Here is a 10,936-nt window from a genome sequence, read left to right as displayed (position 1 = left end):
ATAACATCAATTGTCTTTCGACGGCCAACATCACACAAGTGTGTGCTTCTCCAAAAGCACCACATGTATCCATTACATGGAGGTATAGCTTCGACAATATCCTTGATCTCGTGATTGCCACTTACAATGGCAGAAATCATTTCTTGAGTTGAAATGCTTTTCCCACTTTCATGATTGCTTACGCACAGACCAAGATCAGCAAAATCAAGCTCTCCACCTAAACACATGAGAGTTTGTGTCATTGACCAAATGGAGTATCTTCTTTGATATTACGTTTATTGTCTTCTTTCCATTTCGAGTCTTCTTACCATCATCACATCGCACCCACCACTTAGTAGAGGTTTTTAGTTTCCTTTGGCATTGCTTAAAAGCATGCATTATTCGTTGAGCCTTCTCATTATCGGCACCATGCTTCTATCCTCAACATCCATGGAACACCTCACAATGACTTCCTGGCTATCCATACTATACATCATTAAGAAATATTAATGAAACATTTTTTATTGCTTATTTAATCTATAAAAAATTATGGGTTGTGAAAATAATCCAAATGGTGGCTCACAAACCAAATCAACGATCACTTTCATGAAGTTCATTTATGATGAGATGTAGGATCTCCACTGTGAAAGGTTTGGGACTATGGTAATCGCTTTCATGAAGTTCGTTTATGATGGGATGTAGGATCTCTTTCATGAAAGGTTTTAGGACTATGGTAATTAGGACTAAGCCTCTAGCCTTGGTTGTCCTTAGTAGTTTATGATTTATCTTAAGAATAAGAGAAATTTCTAGGTTCTGGGACTATGGTAATTAGGAGGACTAAGCCTCCAGCCTTGGTAGTCCTTAGTAGTTTATGCTTTATCTTAAAAATAAGAGAAATGTCTAGGTACTCTACCCCAAAAAGGTGGAAATGAGATGAAAGGAAACTAAGAATGTGCTTTGTCTTAAGAATAAGAGAAATGTCTAACAATGTGCAAGAGGCATTACAAAGGTTTTGGTGATGAAGTGAAAAAGAATCTATATGATGTGCAAGAAGGCATTGAAATCATGGATGCAAGCTTCTTTTTTTTGCTATTACGCTACTTGTGAAAAAATTTCATGCATTAATTCATTAATTAATGCCGGTTACCATCACCATTAATTAATTTATATAAAGCTAAGTGGAACCTTTGAACATAAAGGCTCTCAACCTTATGCTCTTTTATATTATATTAAATTTTTATCAACCTTAGCTCCTCTCCATCCTACCCCTTGAAGCTACCACCACTGCCCATCAGAGCATGTACCACCATTGCCCACCACATCTCCACTGTATAGAGAGAGAGAGAGAGAGAGAGAGAGAGAGAGAGAGAGAGAGAAGGAGAAATATTCCCGTAGGATGTGTGGGAAAGCCATAGCCTTTCATGTTTAGCTCAAAGGAAGTGCTCTGAGGTTGGCAAGCAGGCACATGTAATAATCTCACCGCACCTCATCTCATCACTGCCCATCAGAGCATATAATAATCCAAGATTTCAACTGCAGGGGTAAACATGCTATGGAAGTGGAGATCTATGGTAATGAATTGCCCCCTTTTTTTAATAAAAGCAAAAAAATAACAATTATTAGAAGAATTTATTATAATAGAATTGTGTCCCATATAAAATGCCGGGTGTAAAAGGAAAGTGGGGTTAGGTCCAAGCGTCGGGGGCAAGACATGTACATGTCCACGATCTTTTTTCACACTCGAATTTTAAAATGGGGTTAAGTAAATAAGGCAATAAACAGTCTCGAAATCCTGCCTCGGTGAGACCTCAATTGCGGGTGCGTGCCAACAGTGGGGGGGCAAGGTCAACCCCATAACTTCAACATGTGACAGAGGAAGGGGTGCCATCCCAGCTGTCCAAGTAACGCAAACGAAACGACATGGATTGGACGTCCATAGAAAACTAATCATCGATTTGATGGCCCTCCTAGAATGCGTCGTGGATTGGCATGCGGTGTGTGGGCAAAGAGTATGTACACGAAAATTATAAAATCACAGTGGTATCATCAACTTCGTATAAAGCGCACAAAAATTAGAAAATCACAGTATCGTCAGTTTATCATACGTGCTCTACCTAAGGCAATGACGCGCAAGACTCTACCTGAGGCAATGACGCAGTTGATTTATTGACTCGCCAATCAGAGCTAACGAAACGAAGGAAACGAAAAGTCAGAAATGAAACGAATCGTCGATTTAATCTGATTTCAACTCTCGTTGTCAAAAGAAATTTCAGCTCTCTCCAGCTTGCCACGTTGCTAGAATAGATGTCTCTCAATAATAAATAGAATAGATATAGCCTTTTTATAAAAAATTGAAACTATTGGAATAAAGAAAAAAAATACAATAATGAAATTCTATCCTATCAAATAATTATTTTGCCTTTACAATTTCATCTATCGTATGATACTTTACTTTGGATAAATTTTAGGTCTTTTACATTATATTAATGTTGTTTTTCTTATTCCGTGGGGAAAGTACAGACATAAAACATTTAACGCTCTCGTTATCCATAAAATACGCTCTTAAATTATTGGGGCAAAGCCATGAAATTAGTAGAGGATTCCTTCATCATTTCTGTCCACTACATCCGGAGTTGCCCATTTTTGGTCGAAGGGCGCAACTCTCTAAGGGTGCCCGTATATTCTCTGGATTTTAGTTCAGCCACTGTGGCCATGGCTATGACGGCTCCTCCTCCTCTTCATCTCTCTTCGCAAGAGCTTTCTTTACGTAGAGGCTCCCAAAACTGGCGTCCTCGAGTAGATATGGCGTGCGCCTGCCCCTGTCCTCCTGCAGAATCAGGCTCGCCTCCACAGCAGTACCGGCCTGGTAACATCGCGTCTTCATTGCTCAGCGGGCAGCGCAGACCGATGCTAAGGTTTCTCTTTCTCTCTCTCTCTCTCTCTCTCTCTCTCTCTCTCGCTATAGAAAACGGCATCCTTGCACTTATGGAAAGCCTTTGACCACAAAGCACCATTGCCATGGCAGGTGGCCATTTGCAATGCATCTTCCATGGTCGTATAGACCTCGTGTCGCTATGCGAGGCGTGGGTCTGTAACAATGACCCGTCCGTATCTGTATGCCTCTGGATTATATGGGTTTTCTTGTGTTCGACCTTGAGTGGAGTAAGGTCGTCTCCAATGCAGATCTGTTTGCCCCACAGGTTCGCGTGTTTATTGAAGAAGTCAAGGCGTGTTTGACCGTCCGCTCAAAAGGAGTGGAAAACTCTGGTCATGTCCTTCTCCATTCCTCATGCATCCATAAACAGGGTCCCCCATTTTTCTGCATATTCTTTAGGCGAGGCTCCCACTGAAATCTGAGTGACTGTGGAATACCATAGACCTTGTTCCATACAAATGGCTCATATGGAGTAGCTTGTCTTTTTGCCACTGCAACCTTTCTTGATCGAGCCGAAGGGTAACCCTACTGAGCCATGCCAAGTGTACTGAGATAAGTTTCACATAGAGAAATCAAAGGAGAGGATGAATGTAACCTGTATGTCATGCATATGGCTTTGAGAGAGAAGATCTATAATATCGCTCCTCAGCCTCTGCAATAAGAGTCTTTGGGTCATGAGCAAGTTGTGGAGCATGCCAAAATGCTTACCTGTGTTTGCGTGAGTTGGTCTGAGGTGGTCTGGTGTTGGGCCTCAAATCTTTGGTCTCTATAATTCTGATGGCAACAAGTGGAGCCTGACACGGATTTTTTATTGGACAGGGCATTTGAAAAGGTAGTGCTTCTCTGTTTCAATCTCTTTGATATCACACAATGCAGAAATGCTGCAAGCCTCTCAGGATTGTTGCTTCTTATAAAGTCATGTCTTTCTTTGTAGGCAGCTGATTAAACTCTGGTTTGACCAATGGCAATCCTCAAAGCATAAGACATATGTTTCTTTAGGTATCTCGGCCTCTGGAGGAATCCATTTTTAGCAATATGTGAAAAAATGATCTCGATAGAAGTCCATCGTAGTGGGGAGATTTGGTGGCTCAATCCATGTTTGGAGGATATGTAGCCGGAGTATGTCCATCGGAATGATCCGGTTGAGCTCCTGTCTAGTAAAAGGTTGAGGTTGACCAATGCTTGCCAAATGACTATGGGTTGCTTATGCATCTTCATTCTTACTAGGGCTGCCTTAGCAGCTACCATATTGGTCAGCAGAGTCTTCAGCTCCCACCACTGTTTAGTGCAGCCGAGAAATAGGAAACTCACAGATAAGTTGGACCTGCACAAACAACCAAAGTTGTTAGTGTAGCTCAAGTCTCTTCTTCTATTTGTCTTTTCTGTGTACAATTTGTGACTTATTTTTTGAAATGTGGGCATGTTGGTTGGAATATACGCAGGTCGAATGCTGTTCTTTTAAAAAGTGGGCACGCTTGAATATATGCAGGTCTGATGCTGTTCTCAACCACGGGCCGTCAGGGGCACCTCTTTTGTATGGGAGCTTTGGTGTCTGGAGTTGGTCTCCATTTTCATCTCCTGGTCCCAGCATTGAAGTAAGCAGTGATTCATTTTACCTAGATTCTCACTGTCTGTTGCTATGCATTATATATTTTGAAAGGACTGATAATTACAATCAAGTGTCATTTAACAGCAGATACAAATGCATTGGTAGGCTGTTCTTTTCTTCCAAGAATTCTGTCGAAAGGCACAATTTGTTTCATTACTTTTTATGTGGGCTTGGATTTGAGCTCAATTTGCAATGACTTTGTAAGTAGTTGCCTGTTACATACATTATGTTTGATTAGGCCTCTTGATTGGCCATTTAATTTAGATTTGGTGGCTGAAAACAACAGTTCACAATGACGCCAAATGTCGTGACTTTTAATTCAGATTCCAGGTGGGTAATGGAAAATTAGATTAATTGCCAAATATTATATCCGTTGGTAGCTAATGACAGCAGCTCATAAGAAGGCCGAGGCCTAGAACCTTCAGTTTGGAGAAAATATTGTCTTTCCACCAAGCTTTTTATACAGTCAAAGCAGCTCATAAGAAGGACGAGGCCCAAAACCTTCAGTTTGGAGAAAATGTTGTCTTTCCACACCAAGCTTTCTATACAGTCAAAGTGCTGTTATATTGCTAAAATTTCCCTTCTAGGCTGTACTGACAACTTTTTTGTCATAAGGAAGGAACGTCCTGTTTGACGACTAGTCAGTTTTATTCGTGTCTTTAATTTTAAACCACTTCTCTCTCATGGTCTAGAACGATTGGGGTGCAATGGGAGATCTTGAGGTGAAACAGGGCTGTCCTTTCTCCCTGACTCTATTTGGGCTCTACATTGATGAGGTTTTGAATTTCATTATAGACTGGGTGGCACAGGCTTCCCTTTGGGAGCCTCCTTGATCCCCATTGTACGTATGCAGATGATATTGTGCTTGTTTCAGACTCAGCCGAGGGGGCTTACACAGAGATTTGGATGCATTGCACATGTTTTGTAAGGGGACCTCGTAGTGAACCTTGGCAAGACCAAGGTGATGATTTTTAACACCTCACACTATCCAGGCATCACATTACCTAGGAGATGCTGTGGACATCACCACCTCCTATATTTACTTGGGAGTTACTGTTTCAGGCCCGATTTTTACATGCTATGGTTACCTTTTTAGGCTTGATTTACCATGCGTTCGGCAACCCAAGCCAGGTTGACTAGGGGCTATGCAGCTCTAGCCCTCCTCGAGAGTGCTTCTAGACACACTTCCAAGAAAACTCAACACTAAGGGATGACTTCACTCGAGCGGTGATGTGACACCTATGGGGTCTCTTTTTGGGGCCAGAACTTGGGGAGGAGGATTGGAGGAGGTATTAGAGAACATTATTAACACCTTAGATTAGGGCTGGCCAGCCATCTAGCCCAAAAATCACTATAAGTACAGGGCTATGGTTGAGGGTCATATCATTCATTCATTCATTCATTCATCATTGAGTCATTGAGAGCTTAGGAGGTGTGCTACCATTGAGTATCTCTATTCCATTGTAAATCATTTACTATGTATCTTGCACGAGGGAGAAGTATGTGCATGGGTTCATGTCTCTGATTTGGCATTTATCTTCAAATTTATTGCGGTAAACTAATCTTAAACTGCTTTTGCAAAGCACCGATGTTACATTGGTATTAGAGCGCCAGGCTTTGACAAATTGACGGAGGAAGGGCTGCAATATTTTTTCTCTTAAGGGTGTGGAGGTCCATCGCAAGAAGAACTCCATCATCATTAGTGTTTTCACCTGAGGTTTGTGTTTTTCTTCATCAATGTTGTGTTTTGCAATTTTGTACTAGATAGCTCTTGTGTGTGCAAGCGGTGCTCAGCCAAAGGACAAGGAGGGCCAAATGCACCTCGTGGAGGGCGGATAGAGCAAGCAAGCAAGCAGGGCGGCTGTTGGTGATTCCAACGCAGTCGATCATGAGTAGAAGAAGACGCATCAAAAGGGGGACCAATGGTGGGCACTCAACACAAGATCAAGGAAAGCATAAGGGTGGCCATAATCATCATTCAACAAGGCTTTTTGCAAGGCCGTCATCATCTCGTCAGGGCTGCCTGCAGAAGCAAAACTGATACGTTCTTGGACACTAATCTATGGATTAGGGACCTAATCTAGCGGCGTTAGGGGGCCTCTGGATCAAGGATCAACAGGCAGATACTTGGCTAGGGTTCCTAGATTGATAAAACAGCCTTAATGGCTGTTTACAGTAGGTTAGCTATTTATGGCGTAGTTATTACTATATAAGTGAGGTCTTGGGTTATTATGAGACATAGTTGTGCAGATGCACCACTGAAGGTTTGGCTTGGACCAAGACATGCTCATGCCGTGGACATGGCGAGTACATAGGTTGGCATGTCGAAGGCCTTTGGGCAGGCTTCGGTAGTATGGGACGCTGGAGCTAGATATGGGCCTATGGGATTGTGGAGAAGCCCTAGCCTTGGCTCTGGGGAGATCGGTAGGTGAGATAGCTTGCTATCTCACGACTTGGTTTAGAAATTAGTACTAACCGTGTTTTCAGCTGTGGTCAGGGCAGACCTCGAGGACGACTTTACAAAAATGCAGCCCTGTAGGGGCAGCATAAGCACCCAAGCAAGGTCTTCAAGGGGCATCTAGAGGGCTGTAATGCAGCAGCAAAACGGGCAGCCAAATTCTTATCATCACGGCAGCCATCTGAGCAAAAAGGAAGCTCTGCTGTGAGGGCAATTAAAAGCATCACGAAGGCCATCATCAGGGCGGCCTGTAGAAGCAAAACGCAGCCCTGTATGGGCAGCATAAGAGCCCAAGCAACATCTTGAAGGGGCGGCCAAAAGGGCTATAAATGCAGTAACAAAACAGGAGCCAAACGCCCATCATCATGGCATCCATCTGAGCAGAAACGCAGACCCTCTGTGAGGGTGGGCAAAGGTGTCATGAAGGGTGCATACAGGGCAGCCAGAAGGCTGTTAACACAGCCAAGATAGGTTGTTGCGTTTTGGGTATTCCAGCTTTTCCTGCCCAAGGTGTCGCGAAGGGCACATACAGGGCAGCCAGGAGGCTGTTAACACAGCCAAGATAGGTGGTTGCGTTTCAGGTATTCTAGCTTTTGATACAAGTCTTCGTAAGGGCTGTGGCATGGGCACTTAGCTTATCTTCAAGAAAACAACAATTTAATGTGCAAAACCTTGCGAAAATCTGGAAATAAACAAAAGAGAGAGCAGAGAGAGAAGACACCACACTAGGGGTCGAAATAGCCTTGGGCCGACCCCCCCCCCCCCCCCCCCCGCGCTGGCCTCCGAGTTATATTAGATAAAACTCCTTGGAGGAGTCTTGAGTACAAGTTCTTAGAGCTAGAGAGCTCTGTCTTTTTACACGTCTCAACAATGGGAGAATAGCTGAATTTATAGTTCTTTCCCAAAGCACTTGAGAAAAGGGCTTTAAAACTCACTTATAGTCCAAAAAGCATCTTTTTAATAATAAAAGCTTTTCTCTTTTTAGTATGTAAAAAGCTTTCAATGTTTTGCTTTCCAAAAGCTAGTTGCATCATTCCAAGCATGTAAGGTGACCTTGCGCTGCCATTTGCCACATGTCACCATCGCCTTGTCATCAGTGTCACGCTACTTTTTTTTTTTGGGGGGGGGGGGGGTTGTGTGTGTTGTTTTTGCATAAGCAACGTGTATTTTGATGCTTCGGTGACATCCCCCAACTTATTAAATAGTTGTCCTCAATTGTTAGGTCTTGCTTTTCTTTGTGGCAGATACTCCCACCCCTTGCACCTCTAGAGTCGGCCTCAAGTAGGAGTTTCCGAGCATGATTCTCTTCGTCAAGATCAACACTCACCCGTTATATGTCAAAAGATACAAACACTTGCACACAAGGTCGTCCTTGGGTTTAATTGGGCGTCCTTGATCCTTGGCACACATGCACAAATATGCGCACAAGCATAAACAAATGAATGCACAAACAATTCCTTGGTTTTGACACCAATTTCTTGGTTTTAACTTTTTACACTAGTTCCTAATGTAGTCCAACTACCCATGTTAGTGTTTTGACTATGGTAGACTAACAATATTCATATCCATGTACTTAATTTTGATATCCTTCAGTGATAAATATTGCCTCCATGAGATGGCTAGTCCCATGAATCTTGTACAAAAGATTTAGTGTTGTTCAATCTCGAAGTTGCCCCTTTTGGATACAACTTGGACAATAACTATTAAGTTCGAGAATACTCAATTTCTTGCAGTCTCGAGCATTCTCCTTTGTTTTTGGTTTCTTGGATGTCAAAATACAAAGGCCAGTGACATTCCCTCGGCTTCTAATTAGTTGTCCTTGTCGGAATACGCAGTGGATATGACACAAACTGTTGAGAGCACAACGTAGCAAGACACCAACATGAAGATGAGCAAACGCAAGAGAACCTCCAGCAGGAAAAACGCTAGAGTGTTTGTCGAAGAGAAGACGCAGATGAGAGATAGTGTGGTTGTCTGAACTCTGCACTATATATAGTAGATCCGGTACAATACCCAATGCAAAGTGTGGGGGGGGGTAAATATCACCCCTTAGTGCTAGTTGGCCAGCCTAAAAGCAGTCGATAGCACCGTGGATGTCCACGATTGCTAAAAATAGCAAGTTGGCCAGCATAATCCAGTCGGCTTGGACAGGTAGAGTCGGCCAACACAAAATCCGCCCCATGACCAAAAAAATAAGAAAAAACATGGAAAAAAATAGGGAAAAATGATAGGAGCTCCTAGGCGGGCACACCCACAACAGAGGCCCTCTGTGAGCACTATGGTACAGATAGGAGATGACTGCTAACACCCCTCTTAGCTCTGGATGTGGAACCAACCCCAGTGAGTTGAAGTGCCGCCGGAGCATAGCCTGAGGTAGAGACTCATGAAGAGATCTGCTGCATTGTCCTCCGTCGAACAAAACTCTAGCAAGGTGTCATTAGTAAAAAACTTCTCATGAACAAAGTGACTTTGGATGACCGTGGGTTCCTCCTGTGGAAACCCAATCTCGCCAAGTAACCTCTGCAACCGCACCACCTCGCAAGCAGCACCACAAACAGTCCGGTACTCTGCCTCTGTAGACGACAAGGCAATAGTCGGCTGCCTCTTGCTGCTCCATGAAACAGCTCGTGAGCCGAGAGTAAAACTGTAGCCTGATGTAAATCTCCTCGTGTCTGGATCTCCTCCCCAAACTGAGTCACTCCAATCGTGGAGGGTGACTCCATCAGTCGTTCCCCCTCTAGGATCACAGCAGAGTCCAAGATCCTTCGCACGTTGCAGAAACCACAAGATCCGCAATCCTATGTCCCAATGAGTATTCAAAGGCGTATGCAGAAATGAGCTCAACAGTCCCACCGAGAAGCTCATCTTGGTCCAAGACCATAGGCACAAGCTCCTCCCATGTGATGGTGCTGCCATTGGTGATCATAAAGGAGTAAAATGCTGAGTACTGAGAGGTCATACAAGACAACAAAGTGATGGCCATGTCCTTTGAAGATATCTCCTTCCCAGCCTGAAGAACCTCTTGCTAAAGAGCCTGTAACTTGTTGATGTGCGCCCGCATCGTCGACGACTTTGCAGGATCCATCACTTGCATTTGAACTTCCAAGGAGATCCGCTTGATGGGTGATACCTTGTTACACAGAGAAGTCAAATGTCGCCAAATCCCTCTGGCCAGCGTCATATGTTTTATATGGTTGATCACCTGTGGTGTGCAATTTAGGAAGATAAAGAACGCACAAGGACATTGACAGGATCCCACAACTGTGCCTGAGCCTCCCGTTCTTTCCTAGTAGAGGGTGACAACTCCCCGTCCTCCAACTCCGGCCGTGGAACACCAGCAATAATGAAATCGGCCAAGTCATAAGACTCCAATACAGACTCCATCATTACCTTCCATATGCCGTAGTTGGTCCTGTCCAATTGTCGATCCACGGGGAATGTGGGGAGAGTAGGGATCTTCATGTGCTTCTCAGCCATCTCAAGCAAGTCTGCCATCGGGGTGGTTACTTTGGTCTTGTGAAGGGACGGTGGGTGGGAAAAAAAATGAAGAAGAGGTTGCAACTACTATGCAAGGTGGTTGTCCAACGGTGATGGCTGCCTTCTACCCAATCTCCAAGTCCCGAACAGCCCAAGAGATCTCCAATCAACACCAAAAAACCAGCACTCCCGCAAGCTCTTCAAATCTCCTGTAAGCTCAAAGGTCTTCAAGAAACAGTCCTGCAAGCTCTCCAATTGTCTCCAACCTTCAAGCCACTTGGGGCTCTGTGTCATGTGCATGATCAATGCCATGTACCTTCTCAGGGCTAATCCAGAAGGGGGCAGCCAGTAAAAGATCAGTAGAACCAGAATTTAGGAGCCTCAGGAGCAGAATCTGTGGTGGACTTGGAGTAGGGGATGGGGATCATGGAGGAGGATGCTATCGGCTGGTTCTAGGAGCTGTCGGCTAACTCCAGAG

At 44.0% G+C, this 10,936-nt stretch overlaps 1 protein-coding gene across 1 annotated transcript in view; it reads left to right on the top strand.

Annotated features, from left to right (window-relative positions):
• The first annotated feature begins 2,578 nt into the window (after positions 1–2,578).
• LOC147608649 (uncharacterized) overlaps positions 2,579–10,936 on the top strand; it is a 57,824-nt gene continuing 49,466 nt past the window's right edge. Inside the window, exons 1-2 of the mRNA XM_086788320.1 lie at positions 2,579–2,894; positions 4,404–4,509. Of these exons, the coding sequence (XP_086644446.1) occupies positions 2,692–2,894; positions 4,404–4,509 (309 nt within the window). The 5' untranslated portion in view covers positions 2,579–2,691. The remainder of the gene's footprint in view (positions 2,895–4,403; positions 4,510–10,936) is intronic.

This window comes from Cibotium barometz, chromosome 52 (genome assembly GCF_041138505.1).
Source record: "Cibotium barometz isolate CiBa-2024 chromosome 52, ASM4113850v1, whole genome shotgun sequence".
NCBI classification, from domain to species: Eukaryota; Viridiplantae; Streptophyta; class Polypodiopsida; order Cyatheales; family Cibotiaceae; genus Cibotium; species Cibotium barometz.
The sequence above is the reverse complement of the archived record's forward strand: the minus strand, read 5'-3'. Positions and strand labels throughout refer to the sequence as shown.